This window comes from Chinchilla lanigera, unplaced genomic scaffold (genome assembly GCF_000276665.1).
Source record: "Chinchilla lanigera isolate Chin_1 unplaced genomic scaffold, ChiLan1.0 scaffold00039, whole genome shotgun sequence".
Taxonomy (NCBI): domain Eukaryota; kingdom Metazoa; phylum Chordata; class Mammalia; order Rodentia; family Chinchillidae; genus Chinchilla; species Chinchilla lanigera.
Window position 1 is genome coordinate 2,383,329 of NW_004955440.1, and position 20,799 is coordinate 2,404,127.

At 36.7% G+C, this 20,799-nt stretch overlaps 1 protein-coding gene across 5 annotated transcripts in view; it reads left to right on the forward strand.

Moving 5' to 3' along the window:
* Nucleotides 1–20,799, forward strand: part of Acmsd (aminocarboxymuconate semialdehyde decarboxylase) — a 64,273-nt gene that overhangs the window by 34,895 nt on the left and 8,579 nt on the right. For 4 of the 5 annotated variants that reach the window (XM_005390749.2, XM_005390746.2, XM_005390748.2 and 1 more), the window contains 2 exons: nucleotides 123–218; nucleotides 1,298–1,470. In XM_005390749.2, coding sequence (XP_005390806.1) covers nucleotides 123–218; nucleotides 1,298–1,470 — 269 coding nt within the window. Of the gene's footprint in view, nucleotides 1–122; nucleotides 219–1,297; nucleotides 1,471–2,529; nucleotides 4,226–20,799 lie in introns of those variants that run through there. The other variant, XM_013517510.1, reaches the window with a different exon arrangement.

A 20,799-nucleotide genomic window follows, 5' to 3' on the forward strand; every position in this document is an offset into this window, starting at 1 on the left:
TCCCCAGATATTACCTGCTATTCCCTGGCCATTAATGTCATTAATGTCATTATCCACAATATCAAACTATCTCTTCTTGGTTAAGGGACAAGCCTGAACTTTGTGACTATTTCCTCTTTCAGGAATGCCTGCAGAGACCACCACAGCTGTTTGTTCAATGATCATGGGTGGGGTGTTTGAGAAGTTTCCGAAACTGAAAGTATGTTTTGCACATGGAGGTAAGATCCTACTTGTCTTAGTCAGCCTAGCCTGCTATGACAAAATACACAGGTTAGGCAGCTTAAACAACAGACATTTATTTTTCTCATGGTTCTGAAGACTAGAGAAGTCCAAGATCAAGCTGTTGGCAGGGCTGGTTTCCAATAAGAGCTTCTTTCTAGCTCACAGATGCCCCTTCCTCTGCACCTGCATGGACAGGGAGTGGGAGAAAGGAGAGCACAGGTGTTTATTCTTGTTATAGGGACATCAGTCCTTTTGGCTTAGGGGCTCACCCTCCACACTCAAGTGATTTTCATGACTTCTGTAAAGGTTCTGTCTCCAAACACAGGCATATTAGAGGTTAGAACTTCAGCAGAGGAATTCTGGAGGAATACAAATAAGTCTATAACAACTTTCCAGCTGTAATTCTAATTATATGATAGTTGGGACTAAATCCCATTTTCATAGACAAGTTTAGTTTTTGTTGAATTGCATTCTGTTTTTTATTTAAATCTCTCTAATCAGACTCAGGGCTGCCCAGTCTCTACCATTCTCCATTGTTTACAAAGGCCTAATCCATTCCTCTGCATTGTTTACCTGGTCCCTATAGGTAACTGAGATTGTGACTTTTGAACATACACACTTATACATACACAATATCAAACTATCCGTATTATTCTCTAACCTGCTTTTCCTTCCCAACACAGGGAAGATATCATTCCACATCAATAAATACAGAGCTATACTATTTTTTCATGACTCTGCACAGCATTTCATTTTATGGAAATGCCATCATGATTTAGATAGTACTCAAATGATAATATTGTCTTAATATTTTACTATTATAACCACACTACATTGGAAAACACTGACCTTATATCTTTGCGTGTTTGTCTTCTCTCTTTGGGATAAATTTTTGACACCTGACTTTCTGGATGAATCATATCATAACTCTTGTATCATTCCCATCATTTGGATCCACCAGGTCCGTTTAAATACTATTCATCATTTGGGCTATGGTAACTTCTCTCTGCATTAAACACCAAGATGTAATGGAATCCTTTAATCCACACTCCTGATTTATATGTTTTACTTGCAGGTGGTGCTTTCCCTTTCACAGTGGGAAGAATCTCCCATGGATTCAACATGCGCCCAGATCTATGTGCCCAGGACAATCCAACTGACCCAAAGAAATACCTAGGCTCCTTTTACACAGATTCACTAGTTCATGATCCTCGAGCTCTCAAGCTGTTAATGGATGTCATAGGAAAGGTAAGGTAGGCCTCACATTTGGACGACTTATCAGGAACAATATGATAGATCAGCATCCAGTTGCTTAGCAAGTTAAACATTTTTCAGGGAAGACTAATGTGAATTAGTAAAAATGCTGAAATATTTACCATAATTTGTTGCTCAAAGGGAATTAACTCCAGAATCCCAACAGAAACTAAGTTTCTCAGATGCTCAAGTCCTTATATTAAGTGGCACAACATTTACATGCAATCTACAACAATATATATACTTCAAATATACTTTAAATCATCTCTAAAAGACTTGTAATACCTAAGACAATGTAAATGCTATGTAAATAATTGTTATACTGTGTTATTTAGGGAATAATGAAATGAAAAAAAGCAGTCCGTCCATGTTCAATACAGAAGCAATTTTTTTTTTCCAAACATTTTGATCCAACGTTGCTTGAATCCAAGAATGTGGGACCTGGGGCTACAGAAGACTAACTGTATTTCAGTCCCATGTTTCATTCATATTTTGATGTATGTATGTATATGTGTGTATGTTCACGATTTTTACTTATAAATATCTACTGAAGATTTCCAAATTTTTGCAAGGCAAAAAAAAAAATCTTTGGGGTTTTCCAAAAATATGTGGACATATTTAAAGATTTTTAGTATGGTGCTTGAACCAAGATTAGACTGCAAAGTTTTCTAAAACTCTGTTTAATGAATTAAAAGGCTCATCATTCATAAGTAACAAGTAGTGTTCTAGCTCCAGAATGGATACTTCATCCCTCTTTAATGCTGTTTCTCTGGTGTAAAAAAAATAACTAGTATATAAATGTTAAGCATTTTAGTTTGGTAATAAATTATAATAGTCCTAGCCAACTGTTGCAATTGAGAGACTCCTGGAGATGTGATTGGATTACGAGGTATCATATTTACCAGTGGATTAATCCGCTGATACTCAGAGCTAAATGTGCTGTTAGGAAGTAGGGTCCATTTAGAGAAAGTGGGTTACTGGAGGCAGACCTTTGGAGGGCACATTTCTCACTGGCTCTCTTCCCCTGTGCTCTGCTTCCTGGCTGCCATGAAGTGAGTAACTTTGCTCCACCATGACTCTCTGACATGATGTTCCCGCCTTGGAGTCAGCTGACCAAGGACTGAAACCTCTGAAACTGTGAGCCAAAAATAAGTCTCTCCTTCTTGAAATTGAGGATATCAGGTATTTTGTTCCAGTGACAGGCAAAACACTGATACCTACATATTCGAAGATCCTCAGTGGATGCCTAACACCACTGATGTTACCAAATCCTATACAGAAGCATTAAGACACTGTGGCAGTCAATTTGATAACGAAGATGGCTGCTAAGTGACTAATGGGGATTAATGGTCTGTATATACAGTACAATGTGTATATGCTGTCTAAAGGGATGTTTTATTTCAGGTTGCACAAAGTAGGACAGTGCAAGATTTTACCACACTACTCAGAATGGCATATAACTTAAAACTTATGAAGTGTTTATTTTGGGCATTTTCCATGTAATATTTCTGAACTGTTATAAACCAAGAGAAACTGAAACTATGGAAAGCAAAACCTCAGATAAGGGATACTGCTATATCTGATTGAGCTGTGTCTGTACATTGTCTAGCCTCTATGCTGTCCCTATAGAGATGATAGCTAGCAGCTGGTTGTGACTATGAATTCTTTTGGGTGTGAACGGAAGGTGATGGGGGAGTATGTAAGTTAAAGGTACAAAGAAGAGAAGCTAAAAGAGTCTTTATGGGTTCTGGACTTCAACCAATGGAAGCAGAAAGGGGAAAGTAATGGAGAATTGGAGAAAGGGTCATGCATATTACCTCCTATGGAGCCTAGTACCTCCTAGTATTCTTGGAAATGGCACCACCAAGAGAAAACACCCTTGACCCATACAAAGCCTACCCTGCATAATACATCAGCAGTGAAGAATTTTATCAATATCTTTAAGCAAGTACCTAAGGCAATACACATTGGCCAGGGAACTGAAGCAGAAGAGGAAGAATATGGCAAGTGCCTCATGGCAACTGGTAGATAGATGAATTGGTGAGCACATGTGAATATTCCTCTAGAAGGGCCCCTAGAAAAATTGAGAGGGCACTTTGCAAAGGTAATGGCACTAACAGCCTACATTCAAATTATAAAGGCACGAAGTACCACAATTTGGGCATCAAAAGTAAATGTGACTTCATTTTACGTGACCTCACAGGCCAGAATCTAGGACATAGCAGCCATATATATTAATAATTTAGGGTTCTCTTTAAAATATTAATGCTTCTGCATTTTAGTTATATTCACATTAGCAAATTCTCTTTCAGAAGCAATTACAAAATCAAAATGACTAAGGAAAGGCCTACCAAGACATTTGGGCTACAATGCAACCAGTCTAGATTAGAGCAAGAGAGCAGATTTCTGTGGAGGGTGGTATCCAGTAAGGAAAAACATTAAAGTGATGGATAATTTGGTGTGTTTGAGAGTTGGTAACAATTATCTCCAGACATTAGATAAATCTGTTAATGCTTTAGGAACAAATCATACATACATTAAAAACTAAGAAAAGGAAATAACTCCAAGAAAACAATCTGTATGGGGGCAGATAATCATTGTACATTATTTGACTCAGCAGTGAACAACACTTACATTAATAGAAGTATAAATACTAATTATTGCTTTAACTAAAAAAACTCAAGTTATACTGGGAAATTAAAGTGGTTCAGAGTAGGGGGCTGGGGATTTAGCTCAGCGGCAAAAGCACCTGCCTGGCAAGTGCAAGGTCATGAGTTCGGTTCCCGGTACCGGAGAAAAACCAAAAAAAACAAAAACAAAAACAAAAAAAAAATAAATAAATAAAGTGGTTCAGAGTAGAAAGAAATTTCCAGTGACCACATTGGGAAATCAGTAAATACTTTCTCAGGCTAACAAATCACAACATAAAAGCATAAACTTATCATCTTGGAATATGAAGGTAGTTATCAGAAAATGTAAGTTAAAAAGTAAATACAGATTTTGGGGGGAATAAGAATTGAGAAAGTTGGCACAGGACTGCTTTTGATGATACATTGTGGTTTTTTGGTTTTGGTTTTGTTTTTGTTTTGGTACTGGGAATCAAACTCACAACCTCATGTTTGCCAGGCAGATGCTGTATCACTGAGCTAAATTCCCAGCTCCCAATGATACATTGTTTAACTATGTATAAGTGTTATTTTGATGAATCACAAATTTAAGCAATACCATAAGACTAACTATATATGATATATGTTTATACCAAAACCATTTTTGAGTACTTCCTATTTCTAAACCACTTGGTCAAGAAGGACTTAAGCTATATAATCTCTTGGTTTTCTTCTCCCTCTAAAAGTTTTTGCTTTTAATCTATCTTTACATATTTTTAAAGACAAATGCAGATAATGCTAGTTATATATCACTAGTCTATTGCTGTAAAAATTAAGAAAAACATTGCCTCCTTATATCATATGAACATAGAAAATACTTTAATCATTCATCTACTCATTATGGTTATGTCATAATTTTAGCTAGACCTATTAGTAATCTACTGTTGCATAAGAACCCCAAAACTTAGTGGCTTAAACAATATGGTCTCGTGTTCTCTGTGGGTCAAGAATTTAAAAGCAAGTTAACTGGTTTTAAAAATACCAACCAAAACCTAGCCTGGGTTCTCCCCAGAAATGTCAACATTCCTACCAACTCCCACACTCCAGCACTGGGACGCAACTTACTCGGCCTTCCAGCCACCTAAAGGCAGTCAGGACTGCCATCACCTACAGGCTTGGTTGGAGCCGAAGGATTTATTTCCAGGGTGTACTCTACTCATGATGGACACACGGCTGCTGGGTTTTGGTGGAAGGCCTCAGTTCCTTTCCAAGTGGGCCTCTGTACAGAGCTGCTGTAGTGGCCTCACATCATGCCAGGTTGTTACCCCTAGAATGAGTGATTTGAGAGAGAAATGAGGGTTAGACATGGGGAAAGAGTCAGAGAGAATATGAGAAAGAGAGTGAGAGCCCACCAGGTGGAAGTTGTCCTTTTCATGACCTGCAATAGAAATCACTACTAGGCATTACTTCCAAAAGATTTTATTCATTAGAAGCAAGACACTAAATCTGACTCTAACACTTGTTAGATTGACGGCCTTTAGGATCAAGCCACTTATTCCTCCCAGCCTTAGCTCCCAACTGAAAAGTGAACATGATGGCCAAATAGAGTATACATGAAGAGTTAATATAATACTATGCCAAGGCATTATACAAATATCAGGGATGTATAACACTTAGTCCAGTGTTTTACAAATAGTAGGTATTAAGTTAATATTTGTAAAATGGAGCTGTGTAATGATCTTAGGTATACAAGGCTAATCTTATTTTGCACTAATTCAAATAAACCATGCCCCTTCTCTTGGAAATTATGTGTCAGGGAATAAACTGTATTACTGATATACTAGAATTTTTTGTACTAAGCTATGTTATAAGATAGTTTTGGTGCATTTACTGCAAATATCGCTAATGAGATGGTTAATTGTTCATGTTCTAGAAGAAAAATGAAACTATCTTCTGTTGTTAGAACCTACTTAGTAAGCCACATGTTTCGGTGTTTGTTGCCTTCCCTGGAAATGTGAAAACATTAATGCATCTCAGTAGGTGAACAGTTTATTCCTTTTCCTGGCAGAAATGTTAATCACTATTAATATCAACTCATTAGGTCTTTGACCTCACAGGAAGATGTGTGCTGCTCCTGGCTTTGGAGAGGGAAACGTATGTTAGAGCAAGGATGGTGCTGACAAATCCATCCAGATTATCCAGTGCTTTCCTGCCTAATAAAGAAAGCCAGCATCTGTCTAGAAGTTATAATTCCAGTAGCCCAGAAGAGGCAGAGATGTTAGTTAAAATACCTACCACTAGGTCTATTCCTTTGGGCTTAAAAGAATCTTTAGAAAGGCTCCAATAAAATGTAGATGCGAAACTTACATCAACAAATTAGTACATATACATTTTAAGATTGATTTGTGATCGTGGTGGACACCAATAGAATCTTGTCACAAACAACAAAATCCAGCTTTGAGGAGGCCAGGATCAACGATGGGACTTAGGAACCTGAGATGCCATGAGTGCCTTCGGCATCCCAGGGAGCTAGGTCGGTGAAAATGGAGCAACAGTTACCCAAGATCATATTGTATGAATCCTTAATCCAGGACTCTCACACAATTTATTTGAAACATAGTCAGTGTGAAATCATGAGATAACAGGTGATAGAAATAGCAATAAAAAGCATTTTTAACTCAACTATTTATTAAGCATCTATCAAGTGGAGATTCATGTTAAGTAATGAAGTATGACTTTCATCCTACAGTACCATACAACTCTTACAAGATCCCTTCCCCCTACATTACTCCTGCTACTATCTCCTCTCCCTCAGAATAAGAAACTCAGACAAGAATTGTGTTTCTAAGCCGGGCCTGGTGGCACATGCCCGTAATCCCAGCACTCAGGAAGCTGAGGCAGGAAGACTGTTGCAAGTTCAAGACCAGCCTGGGCTACAAAGTGAGCTCAAGGCCAGCCTGAACTGCATAACGGGACCCTGTCTCAAAAAGACAAAAAGAAAAAAAAAATTAAATAAAGATAACAATACACGATGGATTAACCATTATTACTCTCCTATTTTGTTTTGAAATTTTGTGTTTTTTTCTCTTTAAAATAAAATTTTGAAAAATTGTATTTCTGTTTTATGCCAACTTTCCTCTCCCTTATGAAATTACTAACATGTGGGAAATAACCAACAGTTTAATAGAAGTCTTCAATAAAAGATGTAAAGATAGATAACATGTGAGAAAAATTTACAAACCAAATTATCAAGGATAATTAACTTTCTATAGACAGAAATTGTGAGTAATGCCTTCTAAATAATAATTAAATGTTGCCAAACCATGAGTTTGATACCCTGCAGTGGGCACTCAAAATCAAGTTAGGAAGGAAAGCAGGGAAGTCTCCTAATCAGGAGGGATGAATTGCATAAGAGTGGTTTTCATTTCTGTTTTAGAATCATTTGCTTTCTCCACATTAAAACAGAACAGACCTCCTTTCTAAATGCATGTATACCTGAGAAGGCTGTAATACTGAGAAAGAAAGTGCTCTAGAAAGCAAAATTCATTTCCAGATTTCATTTTCATGTTAATGTAGCTGACAAATATAAACATGGGACTTTTAAAACTTATGTTGTGTTTTAAAATTGTAAACAGTTTTAGCAAGGAAAAGGCAAAAATAAGGGCAAATGAAACTCCAGCGAATACCAAGCAAGCAGTTCAAAATGAGATCAGCTGTTGGCACAGATGTGAGTGGACATAATTTTAGGTCTTCAGGGGTTCTACAGGCAGGTGTATTTGCTTGGCTTCACATAGTAATGAATACAGAAATTTAGAAATAGATTTGTTAGCCTATTCCTGCCTTCTTTGAAACTTTACTATGTGTGTTCCAATATTCATATAAATGTATTGATAAAACCTAGAAAAATCTTTTTTTGTGGAAGTCATAGTGTTATTTGCTCTCACAAAAGTTCATATTTAAAGTATTTTAAATATATTTAGTATTTCAGACCTAGTTCCAGTAAGAATTCCTTCTTTGATGCATTCAAGCATTTATTCACCTTTGAACACACATCATTAAAACAATTTTCAAAGGATTATAAGCATGTATCAGTTATATTCCAAACTTGTCTCAAAACAAGAGGCTGCCTCAAACATCCAAGTAAAAGGATCACTATTGCTAGTAGTATTTTATAGGGGAAAATAGCTAGATAATTATTGTTAGATTGAATTTTTAAAAAAAAAAAAGGCTATCTAGTTAAGGATGATAGCCTTTTTAAATTATTAGTGAAATATCCCAGACCAGTTTCAAGACTAATGATGAGCTAGATGTGATAGGATGTGCCTATAATTCCAAACCTCAACAGACTGAGTCAAGAGTATTGTGAACTAGAAGCCAGCCTGTGCTCCACAGTGGGTTCAAGGTTGGCTTGGACTATACAGCAAAACATCATCTCAAAAGAAAGCAAGAAAGCAAGCAGGAAAGAAAGAAGAGAAGAGAAAATGAAAGAAAAGAAGACCAGTACTCAGTTAAGTTGGTTTCTGAGGAAGGATTCTTAAAGCATTAGTCCACCAGAAAATTGCTATCAAGAATGCTAATTATTCCCCCAGGAAAAGCATCTAGTTACATCAGGCCACAAAATTCTGCACCGGTTGAGATTTGGGGACCACTGTCCTTCTCACATTTATTGGGAATCACCTATGTTATTGTAAGGAATTTGAGCTCTACTTTATGGGCAATGGGAAATTACTGAAGAATTTTAAGCAGGGATATGTCATGATAAAGTTGTACATTTAAAAGGGCATTTGTTACTGGTTGATTTCTTGATGGTAGCCATTCTTTCTGGAATGAGATGGAATCTCAGTGTTGTTTTAATTTGCATCCCTCAAATGACCCATGATGTTGAACATTTTTTCACATGTTTATTTGCTGTTTGTATTTCTTCCTCTGAGAAATGTGTATTCATCTCAGATGCCCATTTTTGAATTTGGGGGGTCTGATTTTTTTCATTTCTTTACATGTTCTAGATATAAAGTCCTTTGTCTCAGGGACAACAGGCTAAATTTTTTTCCCACTCTGTGGATTGTCTTTTCACTCTGCTGGTGATTTCTTTTGTTGTTCAGAGGCTTTTTAATAAGATGAGATCCCAGGTGTTGATTCATTATAGTATTTTCCATGTGATCTGGGTTTTATTCATGAAGTCTCTGCCTATGCTAATGTCTTCAAGATTTCTACCTATTTTCTCTTCCAGTAGATTTAGTGTTTCTGTTTTAATATCTAGATCTTTGATCCATTTTGACTTTAGTTTAGTGCACGATGATAGACATGGGTCTAGGTTTAGTCTTTGGCATGTAAAGAACCAGTTTTTCCAGCACCATCTGTTAAAGAAGCTATCTTTCTTCCAGTGAATGTGTTTGGCCCCTTTGTCAAAGATAAGGTGACTGAGTGTGTTTGGAGTTGTGTCTGCATCTTCTAATCTGTTCCACTAATCCTCAGGTTTGGTGTTTGTTTGTTTGCCAGTATCATGTTGATTTTATAACAGTAGCTTTGTAGTATAATTTCAAGTCAGGGATTGTGATGCCGCATGATTTGCCTTGAAAAAGAACTCTTCTCCACTGTTGGTGGGAGTGTAGCCTGGTACAACCACTGTGGAAGTCAATATGGAGATTTCTCAAAAAACTAGTATTAGAGGCCCCATTCAACTCAGGTATGGCCTTTCTATGTTCCAGAAAGAATTAAAAACATCATACCACAGCAACATATGTATACCCATGTTTATAGCAACACAATGTGTAATAGCTAAATCTTGGAAACAACTCAAATGCCCATCAACCAAGCAATGGATAAAAAAATGTGATCTTTTTATACAACGGAGTATGATTCAGCCATAAAAAAGGATAAACTTGAGACTTTTATAGGTATATGGATGCAATTTGAGACCATACTCATAAGTGAAATGGATCAGACTCACATGTGTAAACATCGTATTGTCTCTCTGGTATGAAAAACTGAAAGAGTAAATAAGATCCAAAATAGATAATAGACATTGTGAAATGGCAAGAAATTGTTCAAAAAGATAGAGGAATTAGGTTGAGGGAAAGGGGAAAGGAAGGAAGGGAAAAGGGAAAAAATACAATATAGTCATACTATTAAGTTTCTTTTAGTTCACTGGAAAGAAAGGTTTGGGCTAATATTGTTTGGAGAAATTTTATTTGCATGTCTTGTACTCTGAGTAATTACTTTGAAGATAACCACAGCAATGTATTAACTATAAGTAAATAAAAAAGATAAAAAGGGCATTCTCTCCAGTGCTTAGTATTGATTGAAGTGAGTCTAAAATCAGAATAGTTGAGAAATGACATCGGTGGCCCAGTTTAATTTTACACTGTGCTAGATCTTGAACTCAGAGCTGGCATCAGTTTGTGCCCTAGTTCTTAGCTGAGTGGAAGAGATGAAAACACAAACCTGGCTCTACCACATTTTAGCTGCACAACTCTAGACAAGTTAGTTACCATCTCTGTCTCTACATCTGTTGACTGCAGATGATAACAGGATCCATCTGATAGAAAGGCTGTGAATATCAAATAAGTTAATAAATGCAAAGAGCTTAAAACAGCATCTTACATTTAATAAGAAATCAATAAATGTTAGATATTGTTATTATTACTAAAGATTATCTCATACAAATACAATAAATGTGGTGGGTATGTGTGTGCTGCTTCAGAGTTAACAGATGGTAAGGATATGAGTTATAGAAGGAAATGAGGAAGTGAAGAGGAGGCTCATTTGGAGCAAGGCATGAGTGGGTATGTTCTTGAACATATATTTGTTATGGATACAACACTTGTGTTTGTTGACTGAAATACAATTATGCTGATTTTAAGCTTTACATTTTCCTTTTTATTTTTTAGTTTTAGAAATACACGTTTGTAGTACATAATGATTACATTCCTTATGGGGAATTGGTAAAAGTACATAATACACCCCTCTTCATTTTTCCCCTACCCCCCTACTTCCCCTACCCTTTTGCCAGCTTTAGCTTCATTCGTTTATAAGACCTTATAAAATTAATTACCATACATACAGATTATCAGCCAGACTAACCAGCCAAAAATCATTTAAAACACATAATTACCTATACCAAATCAAGGTACACTTTTAGATATATTAAAATGACATTTTTCTCTTTTTTCTATTGTCTTTTATTTTGCACTTTACTTATATATTGAATGTCTCATAAGAGAAACCATGCAATATTTAACTTTATGTGTCTGATTTCCTTCACTCAACATTATCGTCTCAAGATAAATCTATTTTTCTTTCTTCTTTCTTTCTTTCTTTCTTTTTTTGTGATAGCGTCTGACTGTGTAGTTCAGGCTAGCCTTGAATTTGCAGCAATCCTACCTCGGCCTCAAGAGTGCTGGGATTACAGGCATGTGCCACCATTCCCAGCCTTTTTTTTTTTAAGACAGAGTCTCACTATGTAGTCCAGGTTGGCCTCAAACTCATGGTGTTCCTCATACCTCAGCCTCCCATGTGCTGGGATTACAAGTATGCACCATGCCCATATTTCATCTGTTTCTCTAAAAATGACTCAATTTTACTTTGTTTATTGCAGAGTAGTACTCCACTATGTATAAATTCCACATTTTTCTTCTATTCATCTGTTGATGGACATATAAGTTGCTTCCAAGATTATGAATTGTACTGCTGTTATGAATTGCACTGCTGTTATGAATTGCACTGCTGTTATGAATTGCACTGCTGTTATGAATTGCACTGCTATAAATGTGGGTATGCATTCACGTGTGTGGTATGAAGTCTTTAACTCTTTGAGCGAGACATCTAAAAAGGAGAAAAATTTAGTCAAGAAGAACTTTTAGTTTTAGTTTTTGAGGAGTCTTCATACTGATTTCCATAGTGGTTGTATCAGTTTACATTCCCACCAAAAATGAAGAAAGATTTCTTTTCTCTAGCAACCTCTCCAGCATTTGTCATTCACTGACTTCTTGATGATGGCCATTCTTTCAGGGGTGAAATGGAATATCAGTGTTGTTTAAATTTACATTTCTTAAATGACCAGTGATGTTGAATGTTTTTTCATATATTTACTTGCTGTTTGTACTTGTTCATCTGAGAGGTATCTATTCATTTCAGATGTCCATTTATGGATTAGGTCTTTAAATTTGAGAAAGTCAGATTTTTTTGTTATTTATGTATTCTAAATATTAGTCCTTCTGGAAGAAACGGACAAAACCACAAACACACTCAGCCGCCTAATCTTTGACAAAGGGGCCAAACAAACTCACTAGAAGAAAGATAGCCTCTTTAATAAATGGTGCTGGAAAAATTGGCTTGCCACCTGCCAAAGACTGAAAATAGACCCAAGTCTATCACCATACACCAAACTCAAGTCAAAATGGATCACAGATCTCAATATTAAAACAGAAACAATCTGTTGGAAGAGGAACTAGGTGAGAATCTTGAAGACATAGTGGTAGGCAGAAAGTTCACGAACAAACACGAGACCGCATGGGAAATACTTCAAAGAATCACCAACTGGGATCTCATCCTACTTTAAAGTTTATGCACATCTCAAGAAATCACCAGCAGAGTAAAAAGAAAATCCACAAATTGGAAAAAGTTTTAGCTGACTGTCCCTTGGACAAAGGTCTTCTATCTAGACCATATAAAGAATTAAAAAACATCAACCCCCCCAAATTCAAAGACCCAATCCAAAAATGGACATCTGAGATGAACACACACTTCTCAGATAAAGAAACACAAATGACAAATAAATACATGAGAAAATATTCAACATCATTAGTCATTCAAGAAATGAGAAGTAAAACAGCACTGAGATTTCACCTCACCCCAGTAAGAATGGCTATCGTTAAGAAATCAACCAATAACAAATGCTGACAAGGCTATGGAGAAACAGGAACTTTTCTCCACTGCTAGTGGGAACGCAGACTGGTGAAACTACTGTGGAAATCAGTTTGGAGATTCCTCAGCAAACTAGGTCTAGAGGTCCCATTCAACCCAGCTATTCCCCTTCTGGGTATTTTCCCAGATCTGAAAACATCATATCACAGGTATATATGTGCACCCATGTTTACAACAGCACAATTTGTAATTGCTAAATTGTGGAAGCAACCCAAATGTCCATCCACTGAGGAATGCATAAAAAAATTGTGATACTTTTATATAATGGAATATTACTCAGCTATAAAGAAAGATAAATTCGAGGCTTTTACAGGTAAATGGTCACAACTAGAGACCATACTCCTAAGTGAAATAAACCAGACCTCCATATGTAAGCAACATATTGTCTCACTAGTGTAAGAACCTGAAAGAGTGAATAAAAATTGGGAGGTATGACAGACATTGTGAAATGAAAGAAAAATGCTCAAAAGTAAAGAGCAACGGGGGTGAGAGAAAAGAGAAAAGAAAGAAGAGGAAATTATGTATGTGTGTATATCCAGGATAGCTAACATAGTTGTACTACTGACTTCTATAACTTTACTGAAAGAACAGTTAATGATTACTTATTTGATCTATCTTGCGTGTCTCTATGTTTTCCTGAGAAGCCACTTTGAAGATACCAATAAGTAATACAACAACCATTGTTAATTTCCTACAACTTTGTCTGTAACTCTGTTTTGCTTGTATTGTTCTTATGCTATTTCATAAATGGATGTCTGTTTGTGACTATGTTTTCGTTCTTTTATTTATTTTTATTTATTTGGGGGGGGGGTAACCGGGAATCAAACTCATTACCTCAGGCTTGCCCGCAAGTACTTATGCCACTGAGCTATATCCCCAGCCCCTCGTTCTTTTATCTTTAAAATAAAGTTTTCAAAAATCAAAAAAAAAATAGATGTTAGTCCTCTGTCTGTGGAGTACATAGTAAAAATTTCTTCCCTTTCTATGGGTTGTTGCTTCCTCTGTTTCTTTGCTGTGCAAAAGCTTTTTAATTTGCTGTGATCCCAATTGTTGATTCTGTGTAGTATTTCCTATGCAGTTGGGGTTTTGTTCATAAAATCTTTGCCTATACCTGTGTCTTCAAGAGTTTTATCTAGTCTATCTTCCAGCATCTTAAGTGTTTCTGTTTTTATATATTTAGATCTTTGATCCGTTTTGATTTTAGTCTACATCATGGTGAGAGATATGGGTCTATGTTCAATCTTTGGCAAGGAGAAAGCCAGCACAATGTACTAAAGAGGCTGCCTTTCTTTCAGAGCAGGTGTTCAGCACCTTTGTCAAATATAAGGTAACTGAGTGTGCTTAGAGTTATTTCTGCATCATCTGTTCTGTTCCATTGATCTTCAGGTCTGTTTCTTTGCAAGTACTATGCTGTTTCTACCATGGTATCTACGTAATAGAACTTCAAATCAGGGACTGTGATGTTGCATGCCAAGTTCTGTTGCCCAGAATTGCTTTGCTATTCTAGGTCTTTTCTGGTTCCACATGAATTTCAAGATTATTTTCTTTAGTTCTGAGAGGTATGCTATTGGTATTTTGACTCATATTGCATTAAATATGAATAACAGTTTTTGAAGTAGGGTGATTTTCACTATATTGGTTCTGCCTATCCAAGAACAGGAGGTATCTTTCCATTTTCAGATATCCTCTCCAATCTCCTTTTACAGAGTAAAGCTCTTTTTCAATGTAAAGCTCTTTCACTTCCTTCATTAGATTCATTTCTAAATATTACACTTTTCTTTGTGATATTGTGAAAAATGTTGTTTCTCTAATTTCTCAGTTTGATATTCATGTACAGGAATGCTATTGATTTTTGAGTGTTGACTTTGTATCCTGCTATGCTGCTGAATTTGGTTATTAATTCTAGCCTTTTGAGGGAGTCTTCTATGCAAAGTATCATGTCATCAGCAAATAATGATAATTTAACTTCTTCCTTTCCTATCTATATTCCTCTTATTTCTTGTGTCTAATTGCTCTGGCTAATGTTTCCAGAACTATATGGAACAGGGGTGGTAATAGTAAACATCCATGTCTTGTTCTTGAACTTTAGAAATTTTTCAGTTTTTGACCATTTATTAAGATGTTAGCTATTGATTTGCAATAGATAGCTTTTATCAGATTAAGATAAAGACCTTCCATTCTAATTTTCTGTAGGGTTTTTATCATGAGTGGGTGTTGGACTTTGTCAGATGCCTTTTTCTGCTTCTGTGGAGATGATTATGTGTTTTTTGTCCTTGGTTCTGTTAATATGGTGTATTTCTTTTATTGATTTGCATATGTTGAACTATCCCTTCCTCCCTGGGATGAATCCTACTTGGTCTTTGTGTATAATCATCTTGATGATTTGCTGCTTCCTACTTGCCAGTATCTTATTGAGGACTGTGGTGTCTATGTCTATTAAGGAGATTGGCCTGTAGGTCTTGTTTGGTGAGATCCTTCTCTGGTTTTTGCATCAGGGTAATAATGCTTGCTTCCAGTAATGAACTTGGGAGTATTGCTTCCCTTTCAATTTCATTAAAAAGTTTGAGGAGTAGTGGCATTAGATCTTCTCTAAATTTCTTGTAGAATTCAGCAGTGAATCCATCATGACCTGGACTTTTCTTTTTTGGTAGATTTTTAATTACATCTTCAATTCTATTGAGTAATATTGGCTTATTTAAAATTTTTATATCTTCTGATTCAGCTTTGGCAATTCATATGTATCTAGGAATCTGTCAATTTCTTCTGAGTTTTCCATCTTACTAGAGTACAGGTTCTCAAAGTAGGTATTGAGGATCTTCTAGATTTCTGCAGGATCTGTTGTGATTTCACCCTTTTCATTTCTAGTTGCATGTACTTGAGTCTTCTCTTTCCTTGTTTTGATGGTTGGCTAGGGGTTTGTCTGTTTTATTTATTCTTTCAAAGAACCAACTCTTTAATTCATTGATTCTTTGCATTGTTTTCATAGTCTCAACTGCATTTATTTCTGCTCTGATCTTTATAATTACCTCCTTTATACAAGCTTTGGGTTTGATTTGTTCTTTTTCTAGAACCTTGAGATTTAACATTAGGTTATTTATCTGAGCTCACTCTAATTTTCTGATGTGGGAGTTCACTGCTATAAATTTCCCTCATAGGACTGCTTTTATTGTGTCACATAAATTCTGAAATGTTGTATCAGCATTACCATTTAATTGTAGAAACTGTCTCATTTCTTCTTTAATTTTATCTGTGAACCATTGATTGTTCAGGAAAGTATTATTTTTTTTTTTTTTGGTTTTTTTTTTTTTGGGTTTTTCTCCGGTACCGGGAACCGAACTCACGACCTTGCGCTTGCCAGGCAGGCCCTTTTGCCGCTGAGCTAAATCCCCAGCCCCCAGGAAAGTATTATTTAATTTTCATGTATTCATGTAGTTTTTGTGGATTCTTTTGCCATTAATTTCTAGTTTCATTGCGCAATGATCTGATAATATGGGTGGGTTCATTTCAATTACTTTGCATTTACTTAAGCATGTTCTGTGATTTATTATGTAATCTGTTTTGGAGAACGTCCATGTGCTGCTAAGAATATTTATTCTGTTGTTGTCAGAAGGAACACCCTGTAATCATCTACTAAGTCCATTTTCAAGGGTTTGGTTCAGCTCTGATATTGCTTTGTTGATTTTTTTGTCTAGTTGATATGTCTATTTTTGAGTGGAGTATTGAGATACCCCTTACAATTGTATTAGTGCTTACTGGTATTTGGTGCATATATGTTTATGATTGTTGTCTATTCCTCTGGGACTGTTCGCTTAACAAGGATGTAGTGACCTTCTTTGTCTCTCATTATCAATTGTACCCCATTACAATTGTATTAATGCTTACTCCATTACAATTGTATCAGTGCTTACTAGTATTTGATGCATATATGTCTATGATTGTTATTTCTTCCTCTGGGATTGTTCCCTTAACAGGATGTAGTGACCTTCTCTGTCTCTCATTATCAATCTTGCCTTTAAATTTAATTTTTCTACAAATAGAATACCTACCCCTCCTTTTCTCCAGGATCCAGTCTCATGGACCATTGCTTTCCATCCTTTTACTTTCAGTCTATGAACTTCTAATTGAATTAAATGTGTTTATTGTATGTAGCATATTGTTGGCTCTTGTTTCTTGATCCATTCTGACAATGTTTCTTTTGATTGGTGAATTTAGACCATTCATATTGATGGTTATAGTTGATAGGTATTGACTTTTCCTTGCCAACATACTATTCTCCAGTTATTGGCTCTCTTTCTTCCCCTTCTTTTTAATTGTTTGCCTTGCCTGGTAGGTTCATTCTATTGGGATTATTGGAATTTTTGTCTTAATTGTCCTTTTATAAAATATTCTTCCAAAATTTTTGGAGTGTTAGTTTGGTGACCATGAACTTCTTCAGGTGTTCCTTATCATGGAAGTATCTTACTTCTCCATCAATTTTGAAATCTAATTTTGTGGGCTACATAAATCTGGGTTGAAGATTGTTTTCTTTTAGGGCTTGAAATACTTCACTCCAAGCCTTCCCTGACTTAAGGGTTTGCGTTGAGAAGTCTGTTGTGATTCTGATGAGTTTTCCTTTATAGGTGATTTGTTTCTTTTCTCTAACTTTCAATACTCTTTTCTTGTGTTGAATTTCTAGAATCTTGACTATTATATGCTTCAGTGTAGTTTTTTCTGATCATGGCTAATTAGAGTTCAATATGCCTCCCTATCTCTAAGTCAAATTCTTTTCCATGCTTAGAAAATTTTCTGTTATTATTCTATGAATAGAATTTTTATGTTCTTTGTGCTATCTTTTAATTTTTCATTGATTCTAATTGATTGTATATTAGTCTTCTTTGCATCATCTAGCAGCTGTTGGGTTGATTTTTCAAGGCCCCTTGCTACAATAGTACCTTGGTTCACAAATCATATTCTTTCCACAATTCTGGTTGCAAACTGACATGGAAGAACACTAAATCAAATTTCCCCATAAGTTCAATATTGAACCTAATGATTGAATTTGATTCAGTTCTCATCCAATTTGGTTTGTGACCAAAATCCTGCAAAAAATTAAGTTCATGAACCGAGATACCATTATATTTTTAAGAAGTCTTTCATGTGGTAATCACCAACCACACCCATCTTATAGATCTTATATCACCACTCTGCTGTGTACACTTTTGATAGAAATTTTAATCTCCTGGATTTCTACTTGACTCTATTTATGGATTCTAGTTCCTTTCTATGTTGGGCATTCATGGTTTCTATGTGTTTCCAAAACTCCTCTATTTTTTTATCTGCTTCTACTCTAGGTTCACTAAGCATTTGCTTCATTATAGTCATCATCTCTTTAATTATCTGTGTAATTATTTCTGTTTTGGTTTTGTCACAAATTTATTCGTGTTTGTCACTTCTGCTGCTACCATTTCAGAAGTTCAGCTGGGTGGCTTTTGGTCACTTCCACTTTGATGCCCCCTTGCTTTGTCATGAGTAAGTTGGGGATGTTGGATTACATCTTGCTTTCAAGTTTTCTCAATTTCTTTTTCAGTTGTTGTTATTGTTGCTGTTGTTGTTTTGTTTGTTTTCCATATTGAGGCATGTAAATTGCTTACAGAGGTAGATGTTGTGGTCAGGGTTTACCAGGAAAACAATTTAATGCAGGACACATAATTTATAGGGTTATTTTATAGTAGTCACCCAAAAAGTCAAGTACAATGGAGTGCAGGAAATCTGTCCACACACTAAAGTCCAAAAGAATCCAGCTGAGGGCCTGGATCCCATGGCAATGTCCTGCATGAGTCCAGATGAAGACCTACAGCCCATAACAATGCCCCTACATGTCCAACTGGAGGCCTAGAGCCCATGACAATGTCTCATGCAAGTATGTCTCACAGAACTGTGCTGGGAAGGCCCAAAGGTCAGTGGCGGAAGCTAGAAAGTCTGTACCAGTGGGATGAAGGATCTGTGCCAGTAGGCTGAGGAATCTTCACTGGAGCCAGGAAGCAACACTCAAAGTAAGGATCAGAGTTCCCCCAAAAAGTTCCACAGCCATCTTCAGTGATAACAGGGTTCTGAGCTCCTCTGACAATGAGAACAGCTGAGTTCATATCAGGAAATCCAACACAACAAGCTTCTCCAGGAGAGTGAACAGTGTACCATCTTCCCCTCTGGAGCCAGGAAACAATGCACAAAGTAAGAACCAGAGCTCCCCCAAAGTGAACCATAGCCATTCTCAGTAACAAGGTCCTGAGCTCCTCTGATGATGAAAACAGCTGAGTTATAATCAGCAAAGCCAGCATGACAAGCTCCTCCAGGAGATTCAACAGCCCAGGAGAACCAATAGCCCCAAGAGAACCAATAGCACCCCGGAGAACCAACAGCACCATCTCTTCCTCTCCAGTTCTCCTTTTTATGTTGTTAGCAACAATCTGCAGGTGGGCCCTCCAATTCAGCACCACACTGATTCAGTTCAACTAGGTGTTACAAGTTGACCACCAGTTATCAATCCACCACAGCAGATTTATTACTAGTATCAAGACCTTTTAAGGAAATGACTACTTTTCAGAGATACTTCTAAGCACAGCTGACTTTTGGCTTTTGAGTCTGTCCCAGGATCTTACTTCTTCTATTAAGCAGGAATCAAAGGTTGTAACCCAGCGCCCAGTTCTTTGGTACTAGACTGTAGTGTTGTTTATAAACTCCAGTCTAGCTATTGGCATACATGGAAGATCAACTGTTCTCAACAACTATGTCACTTTGGCTAAAATAGTACAGTACAATCAGTAATAACAATAGCATCAAACACATACTGGAAAATGACATACTGCAACATGTAAAAATTTCATATCTTTAACCCTTGATACACGATTTATAGTTATATAACAAAATCTAAGACAAATCAGAAAATTATATACAGCAAATATCCAGCTAATAGAGTGATTTTACACTAAGGGAGAAGAATTTGGAAGGGAAAAAAGGGAGAAATAGAGAAATGAACAAAGAGAAAGAGATTAGAAACAAGGCTGAAGGAAAAAGAAAGATTACCCAAGACTGAGGAAAGTGGTGAAGAGAGGAGGGAAAGACAGAAGGATAAAACAAAAACAAGAGCAAAACGAAACCAAAAAAAAAAAAAATGCTCCCACTCAAAGAAAAAAAAGCAATCAAAAAAAAAAAAAACCTTTAAAACAAAACAAAAAAAAGCACAGAAAAAAATGAATTTCTCTGTGATTTGTGATTTCAAGCCTGTGGTTATCATCTGGAGTCTGCAGTTTTGTGGCAGTGTCCAATTCAAGGCATGACTCTGCTCTCACGGGTAGATAAGGGAGGTACTCAGAGACCAGATCCATGCCGGACAATCCAAGCAAACCAGCAGTAGGATTAGGGTGGAGTACTGGTTCTGGCACTTTCAAATCTACACAAGTTCAGGTTGAACCTGACCTCTGGTTGTGGGGGTGGCACCTCAATCAATTAACTTGTAACACTCTGGGTGTCTCTTGCTGGCCTGACCACAGCTCCATGGCTATGGACATCTCCTATGGCTGTCCCTCCCCAAGTCACTGTGGAATCTTAACACCAGTGGCCTTGAGATGAAGTCAACCTGTGGCTACTGAGTCCCAGGTTCAATTAACTCCTCCCTAAAATGGCATCTGACCAGGCACTCCCTCTCAGGGGATACAGCAGGTGCCAGGAATGGAGTCACTCAGCAAGTGTTGTAATGCACAGCATCCACTGCTCTATTCCACTAGTGTGTTTCTCTCTGGAGTGCTGTTTTCAC